A 16,385-nucleotide genomic window follows, 5' to 3' on the forward strand; every position below is an offset into this window, starting at 1 on the left:
CTGTGTGTATGTATGAACTAAGGAAGAGGAGGGCAGAAAAAGATTGGAATGGAATGTAGACTGTGTGTATAGCAGAAGTGTAAAATAATTATAGAAAGATAGGTTAGAGATTGTAGATTATGGATTGAGAAGGCTCTTGAACAGCAGGTTAATAATTTGTGTCTTATCTGGCTAATATGACAAAAAAGGAAAATAATAAATGTTAGAGAAGCTGTGGAAAAATTGAAACATTAATGCATTGCTGGTGGAGCTGTGAACTGATCCAACCATTCTGGAGAGCAGTTTGGAACTATGCCCAAAGGGCTATAAAGCTTTGCATACCCTTTGACCCAGCAATACCACTATTAGGTCTTTTCCCCAAAGAGATCATAAAAAAGGCAAAAGGACCCACATGTACAAAAATATTTATAGCTGCTCTTTTTGTGGTGACAAGGAATTGGAAATTGAGGGAATGCCCATCAATTGGGGAATGTCTGAACAAGTTGTGGTATATGAATGTAATGGAATACTATTGTGCTATAAGAAATGATGAGCAGGCAGATTTCAGAAAAACCTGGAAGGACTTGCATGAACTGATGATGAGTGAGATGAGAAGAACCAGGAGAACATTGTACATAGTATCAACAACATTGTGTGTTGATCAACTGTGATATACTTGATTCTTCTCAGGAATACAATGGTCCAAGATAGTTCCAAAGGACTCATGATGGAAAATGCTCTCCAAATCCAGGGAAAAAAAGAACTGTTGAATCTGGATGCAGATAGAACCATATTATTTCTATTGTTTTTGTTGTTGTTTTTCTTTTTTGAGGTTTTTCCTTTTTGCTCTGATTCTTCCTCATTACATGACTAATGCAGAAGTATGTTTAATGTGATTGTACATATATAATCTATATCAGATTACTTACTGTCTTGGGGAGGGGGGAGGGAGGGAAGGGATGGAGAAAAATTTGAAACTAGAAATCTTATAAAAACAAATGTTGAGAATTATCTCTAAATGTAACTGGAAAATAATAAAATATTTACATGGGAAAAAAAGAATTGTGTCTTAGTAAACAAAGGAGAATCACTGAGGGCATTTGAGTAGAAAAGTAAGATCTGTGCATTTGGTTTGTTAGCAGTGTAAAGGATTAGAAGAGTCAATAGACTTGTATAGATTATTACAATAATCTGAGAGGTAATAAGACTCTCAACTAGGGCAATATAAGTGAGAATGACAAAATAGAAAAAGATATGAGAGATATTTTGCGAGTAGAATTGACAGGACTTGGGGCAGCTAGGTGGTACAGTGGATAGAGCACCGGCCCTGGAGTCAGGAGTACCTGAGTTCAAATCTGGCCTCAGACACTTAATACTTACTAGCTGTGTGACCCTGGGCAAGTCACTTAACCCCAATTGCCTCGCCAAAAAAAAAAAAAAAAAAGAATTGACAGGACTTTGTATTCAATTGCAGAGAGTAAGAGAGAGGAAAAGGTCAAGGATAACTAAGGTTTCAGTCATGGCAACTGGGAGAAGAGTGATGCCATTGAATTAATTTAAATAGGGAAGTTAGGAGGAAGGACAGATTTGGGGATAGGGGTAGGTGAAACTATGAGTTTAGGCATAATGAATTTAAATGAGTACTTGGAAATCTAGGGGTGGAGCTCAGAGAAGAAATTGGGGCCTATGAAATAGATCTGGTAATGGTCCAAATAGGAGTGATAATAAAAGCCATGGAAGTAGGTGAGACTGACAAGTAAGAGAGTGGAAAAAGATCTGAAGACCAATAATAGAGCCTTTAAAGACACCCAAACTTATGAAGTAGAATGAGGAAGAACCACTGAAAAAAAAAAAAGAAAAGCAAGAAAGATCAGCCAAAGAGGTGGGAAAATCAGCACAATATCATGGAAATCAAAGAGAATACCAAAAAGGAGTTAGGTAGCAGTGTCAGATGCTGCAGAAATATCAAGGAAGAGGATTAGCAAAAGGTACTAGATTTCACAACTTTAGAAATAGGTCAACTAGTAACTCCAATATAACCATTGTTCCCAGTCATCTTCATCATTGCATGCTCCTGGGTTCTAATCTCTACCTGGAAACTGTCACTTTAAGCAACTGCCTTAGGACATAGTGCTTCTAATTGAACATTCACCATAGTTATCAAGACTGACCAAGATATTTCTTGAACGTTTTTGTGCCTTGCCTCCCCTACCCCTATGTTACTTTCCTAATCTATGTCTGAGAATAATGATCATATTATCAATGCCAAAACATTCCTCACTGGCCACCATTCCCCTGTATGTATTGTCTTCCCTTGATAAAATATAAGCTTCTTGAGGGCAGGGATAACCTTGCATGTTTGTATTTGTATTTCTAGCAATTAGCACAGTGCCTGGCACACAATAAGCATTTTAATAAATGTTTTTACATTCCGTTCATTGGTTACCTTGAAGATAACAATTATGGTAGAATGATGGGTATAAAAGTCACTGGAAGGGGCAGCTAGGTGGCACAGTGGATAGAGCACCGGCCCTGGAGTCAGGAGGACCTGAGTTCAAATCCGGTCTCAGACACTTGACACGTTCTAGCTGTGTGACCCTGGGCAAGTCACTTAACCCCAATTGCCTCACTAAAAAACAAAACAAAAAAAAAAGTCACTGGAGTTTATTAAATAGGAGGATGACATGATCAGACCTGAGTTTTAGGAAAATCACTTTAGTGGCTGAATGGAGGATAGATTGAAGTAGGAAAAGACTTGAGATAGGCTGACCCAGGGTCTGCACCAGCATGGTGGCAGTATCAGAGGAGAGAAGGGGGTATGTTTGAGAGTGGTGAAATTCAAAGGTGAAATTGACAGGCCCTGGCAGCATATTGGATACAGGGAGATAGTTCAAAATGAAGAATGGGACTGAAATGGCCTTTCTAATTCCAGGATGCCGGGAAGCAGGGTTTTTCAGGATCAAACAAAATCCTATTTAGGAGCTCAAGAAACCATTCTCTAGCCATAGGTTTCACAATTGGTTGTACTTACCTTCACAAATTCATTATTTTAAATCAGCAAAAAAAAATGGTACTTTACCCCACACCCAAATTACAACCAAGGATACGAACATACCATGTAACTGTTATTAAGAAACACAAACTCATTGAGATAGCTCACCGCCATACCTTAAGACCACTTCTTTGCATGAGACATAGATGAAGGAGGAAATAGTAGCAGAAGGCATCTGATATGAGCTAAGAAGAGGTGAGAAGAAGGAGCTCATGGAGAATGTAAAATTCTCACATTTTTTTTGTAAACTATGAGGCAAGGTTCTCAGCTGAAGTGGCTGAGGAGCCATAGGAGGTTTGAGAAGGGATGGAAAGGTTTAGAAGAGCTTTCTTGAGAGTGGGATAGTGAGTTGATGAGGAAGGTATAGTAGAACTAGCAACAGCAAAGGGCCAGTTGAGGTTGTGTAATACAAATTTGTAGAGAATCCGATCAGAACAATTGTGTGGCTTTTTCCATCTTCCTTCAACACCAAGTGTATAGGAGTGAAAGGGGCAAAAGGTAGGAAAGATCCAAAGCTGAGGCTTGGCTTGGTGCAATTGGCAAAATGATAAGGAAGCTAGGTACCCAAGAGAAGACAGCATAGAGATCCCACCAAGTTCTAAAACCCATGACAGAATTGCACAGAAGATAGTATACTGAGGTTATATAATACAAAGTATCAAATTATCTAATTAATATTTTCATTATTATAATCTAGTTAATAAGCTCAAGTTATTCTACAAAGTGACCTATGATTTCTTTCATATGGGAATTCTTTCCATCAGTGCAAACAAATGATTCAACTATAATTTATAGCATCAGAGAATTCCCTGGGACACTGATAGGATAAATGGCTTTCCCATGTCACACAGCTAACTAAAGACTTAAAACTTTTAAGGTTTATCCTCAGTGCATTGTGCCATGCTGCACAACTTAGAAAGGTTTTTTTTTTCTTTTTATAAAGTTACAGTGAAAATCAACTAGGATGCTGCTATAGATTCAATCAAAGGAGTTTCACATAAGAAGCTCTTATACCTGGCATTTGACTGGCATAGTGTGTGGCATTTTGTTATTGTTCAGTCATGTCCAACTCTTCAGGACCTCATGGACCATAGACATAATACAGTCAATGGGATTTTCTTGGCAAAGATACCGGAGTGGTTTGCCATTTCCTTTTCCGGTCAATTAAGGCAAACAGGTTAAGTGACTTTCCCAGGGTCACACAGCTAGTAAGTGTTTGAGACTGGATTTGAACTCAGGTCTCCCTGACTCCAGGCCCAGTGCTCTATCTACTGAGCAACCTAGCTGCCTCCATGTGGCACATAGTAGATGATCAATAAATACCTGTTTATTGATTCTGTATAGAATCTTCCCAACATCTATTAAAGCTTGGATTTGATGACTTCAGGATATACTATAAGTCATCTTTTCAGGTTCCCTTCCCCAAGCCTACAGTCTCCTGTGTTGATAGAGTAGAACATCTTTTGCTCTTCTGGAATAATTATAATTGTATAACATTTTAAACAGTAGTCCCAGAGGCCCTAAGGCTGAGAGTGCATTTTCAAAAACTACATAAATTAATGAATGTTCATAGTTCCTCAGGGCAACCTATTTAAGAGATGGAGAAATGGGCTCAGAAGTAAATGTTTTGCCCAAATGAAGAGGCAAGAAGAAAACTCACCAATAGCTACCTTTCTGTTCCTAGACATTTAAATCCTATTTCTAGTCTTAGTCACCACTCACAGAGAATAAAGGAGATGGCTCTAAAGCTAGATGAAAGAATGAATAAGGAAATTGATTAATTAGTGAGAGTTGCCATTTTTGTGTTGAAAAGGACTCTAGTTTGAATATCCCAGAAAGATCTATCTTCTGTTCATAGGCTTTTCAATTGGAAAAATGCCAAACTCCTTATTTTACAGGTGAAGAAACTGAGTCTGAGAGAGGGAGTAATTTGTCCAAGGTCACCGGGATTTAAATCCCAGTCTTCTTCTCCAAATCCATTACTATTCTATTAAGAACTCTGTTTTCCCCAATAATTTAGATTTCTTCCTGTAGCACCTCAGTGTGTTATCAACACTGCATTAAAATTCATCCAAAACTATCAAAGGAGTTTGCATATTAATATCACTGAACTCTCTGAGACTTTTCCTGGTCTTACTTTTAATCTTCAGCATCTGTAATTTAATAACTTAGTACATAAATCATTCATAATATCTATTTCCGTTAAATTATATAAATAAATTCTTAATAGAAAATAGTAATGGGGGCAGCTAGGTGGCACAGTGGATAGAGCACCAGCCCTGGATTCAGGAGGACCTGAGTTCAAATCTGGCCTCAGACCCTTGACACTTACTAGCTGTGTGACCTGGGCAAGTCACTTAACCCCAATTGCCTCACCAAAAAAAAATTAGAAAATGGTAATGATTGATAGTCAGTAGACTTTTAAAAAACACATTTTCAGAAACTAAATACAGGTGTTTTTTTTGGTTACAAAGTAAAGAAAGAAATAGCACGTGTTCATAGGTATAATATTCTTTGCCAACATTATTCTAGTTAATCCACATTCTGTTAGCTTACCATTTTTGTCTAGCCCAGTAGAGATAGTGAAGCAACCACTTAGACACCAGTGCCCTGGCTCCTACAATTCTAAAGAAGTGCTAATTCTAGGAGACTTTCATTCTTCTCTTTAACAACAACATATAAACATGTCCTTGAATGTTGCTTTCGTAGAGGCTGTTTGTTATACCAGTTTGTGTCTCAAAAACAAGAAGTGGTAAAGAGCAATTATTTCTCATGTACACCAATATAAATGAAGCCTATAGAAATCATTCCATTTAAATCTTAAGATAGTATGGGTAGGGGCATCTAGGTGGCACAGTTGACAAAGCAGCAGCCCTGGATTCAGGAGGACCTGAGTTCAAATCCAGCCTCAGACTCTTGACACTTACTACCTGTGTGACCCTTAGCAAGTCACTTAACTCCCATTCCCCTGCAAAAAAAAAATAGTATGGGGAGAGGAGTTTGTGGTTGGTTTTTGTTGTTGTTTTGAGACTGGGTCTCCTTTTTCTCAGGATGGAAATTCAGTGTCCACTCAATCCCATGACCTGTATGCATGGAAACATTAACCAGCTCCATTCTTCTAACTTAGCTGGTTCATTCCTCCTTAGGCAGCTTGATGGCCCTTTGATCCTGGGGCCTCATCGTATAAGTAGGGACTTAGCACACACAACTCAGTTTGCTTCAGCCCTACTACAACTTGGAACTCCTGAACTCAACTGATCCAGCAGTCTCAGGCTTCCCCAGTAGCAGGAGTTACAAACATGTATCATCATACCCAACTTAACAGAGACTTAAATGACCCTATGAAGTAAGTCAAAAAATCAGGGTTTGAGGTTTTTTCCCTAATTTAAAAAATTTCAGATTAACTCCCCAAAAGTTTATCCCTTATGAGGGCTATGTAGAGGATGGAATGCTTTACTAGGAATAAGGAAGAATTGGATTCAAATCCTGCCCATAACACTAGCTATGAACAACTAACTTCCTTATAGCCAGCCCATAATTTTCATACTAAAATTTTAGATTTTGTCCAAATCTCACAGGAAAGATTAACAGGAAATCAACTGCATGGACACAGTGCTCCCATTGAGGAGTCAGACAAACTATAAAGCCAGAAATGAATGTACAAAGAAATCAAATTAAAGCTTAAAAAAATGAATATGTCAAAATCAACTCAGGACACTGTGGGATAATAAAGGGTTTCCCTGTTTGAGCATTACTAACTATTTAACAATGTCATTCACTGACATATATACCATTTAACCACAAAATGTTTTCCTTTTTCTTGACCTAATAATAAAATGTTCTATCCTTTTGATTTATTGCCAGATTAGGGAACATAACAGAATAGAAACACTTCCCAGAACAGGAGATAGTGTTCACCTGACACATTCCTCATATTGGAAGTCAAGGATTCTTCTGGGCCAAAGCTATTTAATAGCTGACTCCTAAGTCCATTCTCTTTCACAGATGTAATAAATTGTGGCTCTTTGACTGGTTAGAAAAAAGTTTGAAAGAAATGAATACAGAATGTATATCCTATTCACAGTAATTCTACCTACTACACCAATTCTTTCTCTCAACTAATACCAAACATTCTTTTCTAAAGGGAGGAAAGACTGAAATTTTAAAAATATATATTGCAGAAAGTTCAATCAACAGTGTGAATGGGATTTTATACCATATTGAGTCCAGCCTCTGACACATACTGTCTATGTGGATTTGGTGAAATCACTTAACCCCTCTGTGACCCTGTTCCCTCTCCTGTAAAACAAGAACTAGAAGCCCAGTGAGTGCCCCATACAATTTCTAAAATGTAGCATACCAACACCTGGTTTTATTTAGTAGAGTATGTCATGTTTGTTCATCAGAAGTTCTCTGTATCAGTGAAATCATAGGAAAGAGTGAGGGGACAGAGAATAGGAGAGGAAAGGAGAGAATGAATGAATGAACGAATGAATGAATGAATGAATGAATGAATGAATGAATGAAGTGAATAAAGGACTTGCCTTGAAGTTAGGAAGATCTGTGTTTAAATCCCGCCTCTTCAACATACTAACTGTGCAAGGTAGGCAATTCAATTCAATTCTCAGGGACCCAGGAACTCTCCAAGATTATAAAGCACAAAAGAGTTAACAGTCTACATTGGTAAAAGGAATTCTCACATCTCCACAACAGGAATTTCCTACCGTTCCTCCACATCCCACCCCCCCCCAAAAAGAAATATACCTAAAGTTAAGTAAGGCAGTTAGGTGATACAGTGGATAGAGTGCTGGTCCTGGAGCCAGGAAGACCCAACTCCCTGAGTTCAAATCTGGCCTCAAATACTTCCTAGCTATGTGACCTTGGACGAGTCACTTAATGCTGTGTGCCTCCTTTTCATTATCTATAAAATGAGTTGGAAATGGCAAACCACTCCAGTATCCTTGTCAAGAAAACCCCAAATGGAGTCACAAAGAGTCAAATATGACTGGAAAAAAATACACAATAACAACAATATACTTGCTATATGGAATATACTTACAATTAAACATACTTAAGTATATTTATATGTGAATGTACATTTTAGAAAATATCTTTTGGCTAAATAATACATATTATACATTTTATATATTCACATTGTATATATGTGTATGCATGTATAAGTATATTTATACATGTGTGTAGGTGTCCATATATATATAAGCTTGCATGTGTATGTATATATTTGTGCGTGTGTGTGTGTGTATGTGTGTATATAAACATGAAGTACCCCCTACCCATTTTTCCCAGAGATCTATCTACTAACAAAGATGGAAGAAAAGAAGGAGGGTAAGATATGTGGTGCTATTGATCCTGTGGAAGCACTATGGCCATTTGCATAATCGGTCACTTTTGACTCTCCACAATAGAATTTCTTTAGGTTCCTGTGAATAGCTAAAGTCATATAATCACTGACTGGTGATTCTTTCATTTCTTTTAGCAAAGAGAACTTAAATAAACACCTCTTGAACTTCTCTTATCACACCTTTCACCATTTCTATACATTTTTTTTAAATTTTTTTTTTTAGTGAGGCAATTGGGGTTAAGTGACTTGCCCAGGGTCACACAGCTAGTAAGTGTTAAGTGTCTGAGGCTGGATTTGAACTCAGGTACTCCTGACTCCAGGGCTGGTGCTCTATCCACTTCGCCATCTAGCTGCCCCCATTTCTATACTTCTGCTGCTTGAAAGTCCAAAGCAGGAGGAAATGATATGAAAGGAAAATGATATATTATTATGCATTATATTCATGTGCTGTTGTGTGTATGTATATATTCATTCATTTATTTGAATTTCCTCCTCAAAAATGTCATTTAGTAAGTCAGCTCTTAAAGAACATCATCTTGTTTCCAGCCATCCTGTAATATGTAAGGAACAACTAAAATTGTCCCCACTTTCTAGCTAAAGATATAGAAAGCAACATAATTTAATTAGTATATGCCAGGTCACATAAGGAATTGGTGAGTAGAAGAATTCTAACACCTGAATAAGATTCTCCCCATGAGCCCATGAGAATGGTTTGGGTTTCTTTTTCTCTCCATACTTCCAGTATCTGTGATTTTGTCAGTGTAGGTAAATCCCTCCATCAGTGCAGATTACTCTCTCTGTAACTCAGTTGACAGCCTTATAGATCTGTTGTAACTAAATTCATCACCCTGAAGCCAATCTGGTAATCAGTGCCTCTCTTAATTCATCTAGACTGGCCCTTAGACAACAGTACAGGGCCCACACTCAAAATCTTTTCAGCTTTGTAGGACAGATCAGAGCATATGCTGTGCTAGCATAGTTTTGAGAGTCCCAAACTGCTTCCATATCACAGTGAAAGCACAGTAGTGAGACATAAATGGAACTTTTAGTGAAGGTTGGAGGGAGGGAAGTTCTCTTTTGAGGGGAAGGGAAAGGGGAAAAAGAAGGGAAGGGACAGACCTTAAAGATCTTGCTAATTCATTTGTTTTTACTTTGTTAAATGTTAAGGATTTTATATAAGATTTTCATCTTTATTTTATTTTTATTGCTATTTATAATTTAATTATTTTAGTTTAAATAAAGTATTTTAACTTGATGTCTGACTATGTTGTACAAGAACCTGAAAATGGATCAGAACTTCCTTTACCAGGAGTCAATATCAGTAATTTCTTTTCCAGAGTAATGGCATAACCCTATAGATAAGGTTCTATTCCCCCTCCAAAGAAGCCAGATTGAACTGCTTAGTCCCTTTAGTAGGTCCTGATGGCTTCCAGTGAACAATAGCTTGGTATGAACCACCAAATAGCACTGTGAGTTGCTGGGGAGAACCTGGCAAGGGATAAAGCTGGGTGGATGGATTGTGAAAGACCAAGATGCCAAATCTAAATTCCTTCATGTGATTCAAGTCATATTTTACAATGAACTCATTGAAAGTCTGAAAGTCTTTTTAGAAAACTGTCCTACCATCTGTGACAATGAATTCCCTGTTTTCTCAATCTAAACTCCACATCAGCAAAGGAAACCTGAGGTACCAGGCAGTAGAAAGCTGAGCCATCCAGAATCCTTTGACATAAAAGCCTCTGTGGTGTGTTTGGAGCAAATGACTAACTTGGACTGGGAACTGACCACAAAGTCCTTTAAGTTTGGGGCTTTTCCCAATCTATAATGCTTTAGGGTCCTGAACAGGGGACCTAGGGAGATTTGTTCTATAAATGTTATTGCTCAGGAGATGAAAGATATACCTGAAGGATGAAGTGATGCTGTCTAAGGTGTTTAGTCTACAGAAATTAATCAATAACTTCTGTTAAATGCTTCATTTTGTCATATTGATGGACATTTCAGAATAGGACACTCATCCAACTCCAAAAACTGAATTCAAGTGTTATTGAGCAATTGATAAGATTTCACAACTTAAAGACCAAAGAGTTAAGCCCAAAGAATATGGTCTGTGTTTCTCCCAGTTTATATTATTTCTTAAGCCTAATTCACCCTGAATATCACTACCTCCCTATCCACAGCCCCAGGAAGGCAAATGGTAAAAACATAGAAAAAACAAAATCCTGAAACAAAAAGAAAAATCAACCTTTACAAACTACAAAAATCACCTCCATTTTTCATTTATTTTACTTTAAAATTAAAAGCCTAAATTCCTTATTTCTCAGGTTAATAATCATATATTTTTTTCTTTTTTCTTTTTCAAAAATAATCACAACTTAGCTAGGAGGTACTGTAGTCATTCTGCTCCCAAGAAGAAAACCCCAAAGAGAGCAAATAAATGGTCTAGCATCATACATCAAGTCAGTGGGTTAAATGAAGTCCTTCACTAAATTTTATAATTAAACTACAAGGCAATAATGTTTCCCAAGTAATCACCTGTCCTCCTTTATTAATAGAGAAAAAAACCAACAGAAAACATTTCACTAACCAAGCCAATGCTACAAAATACAGTCTAATTAGTACATATAGTTGGGGGCTTCGGGAGTTAAGTCAGAATCCACTTGTTTTGAATTTGAATGATGGATCCGCAACTAAGCTGGATTAGTGGCAGTGGATAAGGTGTTAGAGCTAGTAGGAAAGCCCTTAGTTCAAATTCTGCCTCAGGCACTTACCTGTGACTGCGGACAAGTCAATTAGCCTCTATCTCTGTTTTCTCAACTATAAAATAAGGATAATAGCTCCCACTTCCCAGGTTTGTTAATGAGGCTCAAATGAGATAATATCTGTAAAGTACTTTGCAAGCCATAAAGAGTTCAAAAGATGTTAGCTATTATCATGTTATTATTATATATTTTTATTATGCCATTAACTATTATTATTCTGAATTTAATAATCTTTATGCTGAACAAATATTTTCCTCTTTTAAAGTGAAAAATTAATAGTTTGAGGATTTTTAGGAGGAAGGGGTCAGTATTCAAAATACTTAGGACAGAAAATAGTTTTTAAATAACATGAACCCTTTTTGAAGCACCATTTCTGAAGTGTGGTTAACCACTTGCATGCCATACAATGTTTTCATACAGACAATTTCTCTTATGGTTCTAGAGTCTGAAGCTTACTCCCTGGGCAACCTTGGGCAACCCTAGGACTTAGTTTCCTTATCTGTAAAATGTAAGGCCTGGCCCTGTTGGCCTCTGAGATCCCTTACTCTTCTAAAGCTATAATCCTGTGACCCTCTGAGTTAGGTAGTAGGGCAGTCACTCTTATCCCCATTCTACTGCTTAAGAAACTGAGACTAAAAAGTGAAAAGATTTGCTTGAAAATGTAAAAAGGTGGGGGTAGCTAGGTGGTACAGTGGGTAAAGCACTGGCCCTGGATTCAGGAGGACCTGAGTTCAAATCTGACTTCAGACACTTGACACTTATTAGCTGTGTGACCCTGGGCAAGTCACTTAACCCTCATTGCCCCACCAAAAAAAAAACCCACACACAACAAAAACAAAAACAAAAATGTAAAAAGGTCCTTGGGCAAACTGTTTCCATGCTAAGTTAAAATGGTTGACAATTAGTCTAGTAGATATAGGTATAGCTATAGAGGTAGATCTAGATAAAAGTAGATCTAGATACAGATATGAATATAGAAGTAAATGTAGGTATAGATATAGAAGTAGACATAGATATAGAGGTAGATATAGAGATGGTTATAGATACAGATATATATTTAAATGTAGGCCTAGATATGGATATACATATCGGTACAAATATAGATGTTGATATAAATATGGATATAGAGGTAGATATAGATATAAATACAGAGATTGATATAGAAGTAGATATAGATTTGAATATAGATACAGATATAAATATAGAGGTAGATACAGAGATAGATGTAGGTATAGATATGGATTTAAATATATTGATAATATTGTATAGTTGGCTAGAAAATACTGCCACTGCTTCCATAAGCCACAGTGAAAATCAATCACATTGCTTCATAAAAGGCTACCATATATTTACTCAGGTCTTCTATCTCCAACCCTATGGATATTTCCACTACATTAAGTAGCCTTTTTTGAAGGCTGGTTTTCTTCTTCTTCTTCTTCTTCTTCTTCTTCTTCTTCTTCTTCTTCTTCTTCTTCTTCTTCTTCTTCTTCTTCTTCCTTTTTTTTTTTTTTGGTGAGGCAATCAGGGCTATGTGACTTGCCCAGGGCCACACAGCTAGTAAATGTCAAGTGTCTGAGGTCAAATTTGAACTCAAGTCCTCCTGACTCCAGGACCAGTGCTCTATCCACTGAGCCACCTAACTGTCCCTCTGAAGGCTGATTTTCATTGTGGGTTATATTGTGAAAGCAGCTGCAGTATTTTCTAGCCAACCATATAAAAAATGTATATGCTAATTTGCTAAGCCATTTTAACTTATCATGGAAACAATTGGGCCAAGGACCTTTTACTCAGTAGTAGTAATGCCCATGTAAATGAATGGATGTGGTTATCCTACTTTGATTTTATGCACTTCAAAGCAAATAGCTTTACAAATATTCTATAGTTCAGACATTTAACTCATTCAGTCTGACATTTTCTCAGTTAGGGAGTCTAATGAGGTTTTGCTTTACATGATTTTAGTAATGAGAGGAGGGAATAGATTAAAACTTTTTAATTTCAAATGTTCACCTTAGAAAAAGAAAGTTGAATTAAAAATGAAATTGTCATCCCCTCTAAAATTGTCCTTATTTTTACTTCCCCAAATCTCGCATTCCCAAAATTGCTTAAGACCCTTCTAGCTTACTAGGAATAAGGAATAGAGAAGGAAAATATTCAGGACTGAAATATAATAAGCATCCCACAACCTTATATGGGGGTGAAGGAGAGAGGGGAAGGAGAGACTTCATCTTGGTCCTCTACCATGGAAATAGCACTGTTAGGTTCTCATTATGTTCAAGTTAAATAAGATATAGAAATTACAGTAAATAAGATTCCCCAAATAATCTGTCCAAGGTAAAAAAAAGAAAAGTCAAATAGTCAATAAAAGTACCAAGCATTATAAGGATCAGTTACAATTTTCTTAGGTGAAGCAATAGATAGAAGAGTGACATGCTTAGTGGTAATTTACTTACAGACACATACCTAGAGAAGCAGAACAGTTACATGATTATTACTCTATCAATTTGTTAAAGATCAATCAATATTTTCTGAGCTCTTCCTTCTAATACTTCATTATGTGAAGGATCTGTGATTTCATTTGTACAGATAATCCCTCAACTATTACAGATTGCAGTTTACATTAGCAAATGGTTTTCATAAGGAACTACAGTAAAAACAATAATAATAATAATAATAACCCTCACTTTGGTGGTTAGTCTTTTAGTATAAGCCTTTCAGAAAATAGGCAGGTTGGCCATCAGACAAGACCCAATTTATCACTAGGTCAGGAATGGAAGCTTTTCCATTTTAGATCATAAAATCATGAGGTCGTAGATTTAGAGTTGGAAGGGATCTTAGAGGTTCCTGAGTCCAACCCCCTCATATTACAAATGAGGAGACTGAGAATAAAGAGATTAAATGTCTTGGCTGGGGCAACTCAAAGAGTAAATATAGGAAGGAGAATTTGAGACCTAGTCCTCCTGACTCCAAGTCCAATGTTCCCTATCCACTACTAGAATATGGGCCAAGTCTCTACCATCATGAAGTTTGGGAGCAGGATAGAACTCTGGTGCTATTATAAAGATAAATTAACAAACAAGTCAGTGCTAGACTCTCCACAAAATACATAAAAGAAAAGGTGAGTACTTTTAGTCATTGAGAATATAACCTTTCTGCGTCAGGGATTCTACCAATCAGGGACTGAAATTCTTTATTAATTGATAAAACCATTGAGATTATTTCAATACTTAAGGTGCAGAATAGTATAGTGAAAAGAGGATTGATTTTAGAGACAGGAGACCTGTGCTCCAATCTTGACTCCAATATTTGCTACCTGTGTGAACTTTGGCAGACACTTAATTTCCCTGACCTTCAGTTTCCTCATCTGTAAAATGAGTGCAATAATACTTGTACCTTCTACATTACTGTCAGTCAGTTGATAAGCATTTATTAAGTCCCTACAATATGCTAGGTACTCTGCTAAGCACTGAGCATACAAAGAAAAGCAAAAGACAATGCCTACCCTCAAGGAGTTTATAAACTATTGGGAGAGGGGCAGCTAGGTGGCACAGTGGATAAAGCACTGGCCCTGGATTCAGGAGGACCTGAGTTCAAATCCGGCCTCAGACACTTGGCACTTACTAGCTGTGTGACCCCAGGCAAGTCACTTAACCCTCATTGCCCCACAAAAAAAAAGTAAATAAATAAACTATTGGGAGAGACAAGCAAACATGAATTTATAAACTATAATAAGGATAAATAGAAAATAACAGAGGGAGGGCACAAGAAATAAAAGGGATTAGGGAAGGCTTCCTGTAAAAGGTAGAATTTTAATTGGGACTATTTTTTGTGGGGCAATGAGGGTTAAGTGGCTTGCCCAGGGTCACACAGCTAGTAAGTGTCAAGTGTCTGAGGCCAGATTTGAACTCAGGTCCTCCTGAATCCAAGGCCGGTGCTTTATCCACTGCACCACCTAGCTGCCCCCTGGGAGAGCATTTGAAACATGAAGGATAGCTATATAATGTGCCCCAAGCTAAGAGATGGAGTAACTTGTTTATGGAACAACAAGGAGGACTAAGAAAATCTAAATGTAAACTATTAGGATACCTCAAAACTTATACACTTCCAACTTTACTGTTAGTGGTCGTACTCATTCTTCTAGGCCTGGACATTCCAATCAAAAGAGTCTTTAACACTTTGTCAGTGCCTGTTCAGATATTTCAGTAACACTACATTCTCAGCAGATGACTGAGAGGATTCTTGGCTGTTTTAAATGGCAGTCATTGGATTTGACTCAAGATGGAAAGCCTTATATAACGATGGTGTAGATGCTCTGGCAAACAATGTAAGATTTCTCAATCCTGGACTAGATTTTAATCAATGTGGATTCATCTTATACAAAATATACTCAGCTATCTAGAATGCTATGAGAAGCGACTGTCTATAACAGGGGTCCATAAGTTGCACAATGGATAGAGGGCTGTACTTGGAGTCAGGAAGAACTGAGTTCAAATTGAAACCTTGGACACTTAACAGCTCTATAACCATGGGCAAGACATGTAACTTCTTCCTGCCTCAGTTTCTTCATCTGTAAAATGGGGATAATAATAACACCCATGTCCCAGTATTGTTGTCAGAATAAAGTGAGAGACAATACTTCTTTTTGTGTTTGTTTGTTTTGCGGGGCAATGAGGGTTAAGTGACTTGCCCAGGGTCACACAGCTAGTAAGTGTCAAGTGTCTGAGGCTGCATTTGAACTCAGGTCCTCCTGAATCCAGGACCAGTGCTTTATCCATTGCACCACCTAGCTGCCCCCCGAGAGACAATACTTCTAAAACTCAGTAAATCTTGACACACCATATACATGCTAGCATTTTTATTGTTGTTGTTGTTGTCATTATTATTATATCTCTGATTCTGGAGTTTTGGTATATTCATGGATGAGTATATGGCTGGATCAAGTACATATATTAATGCCAGTAATTTCTTACTTTTGATTTAGTCATTCATTCATTTATTCAATAAGTATTTGTTAAAAGTCTATAGGAAATGGTGCAGTGGATAGAGCACTGGCCCTGGATTCAGGAGGACCTGAGTTCAAATCTGGCCTCAGACCCTTGACACTTACTAGCTGTGTGACCCTGGGCAAGTCACTTAACCTCAATTGCCTCACCCCCCCCAAAAAAAAAGTTCTACAGGAAAAAACAAAAAAACAAAAATGAGATGGGCCCTGCCCTCAATAAACATATTCTATTGT

The 16,385-nt window shown here is 37.3% G+C and overlaps 1 protein-coding gene across 1 annotated transcript in view; it reads right to left on the bottom strand.

Annotated features, from left to right (window-relative positions):
- Window positions 1-16,385, bottom strand: part of ROS1 (ROS proto-oncogene 1, receptor tyrosine kinase) — a 140,589-nt gene that overhangs the window by 103,167 nt on the left and 21,037 nt on the right. The window contains 10 exon segments of the mRNA XM_044003473.1: window positions 3,140-3,216; window positions 5,702-5,748; window positions 5,750-5,766; window positions 6,950-7,060; window positions 8,414-8,472; window positions 9,791-10,057; window positions 10,059-10,117; window positions 10,119-10,214; window positions 10,216-10,294; window positions 10,557-10,612. Coding sequence (XP_043859408.1) covers window positions 3,140-3,216; window positions 5,702-5,748; window positions 5,750-5,766; window positions 6,950-7,060; window positions 8,414-8,472; window positions 9,791-10,057; window positions 10,059-10,117; window positions 10,119-10,214; window positions 10,216-10,294; window positions 10,557-10,612 — 868 coding nt within the window.

This window comes from Dromiciops gliroides, chromosome 4 (assembly GCF_019393635.1).
Source record: "Dromiciops gliroides isolate mDroGli1 chromosome 4, mDroGli1.pri, whole genome shotgun sequence".
Lineage (NCBI taxonomy): Eukaryota > Metazoa > Chordata > Mammalia > Microbiotheria > Microbiotheriidae > Dromiciops > Dromiciops gliroides.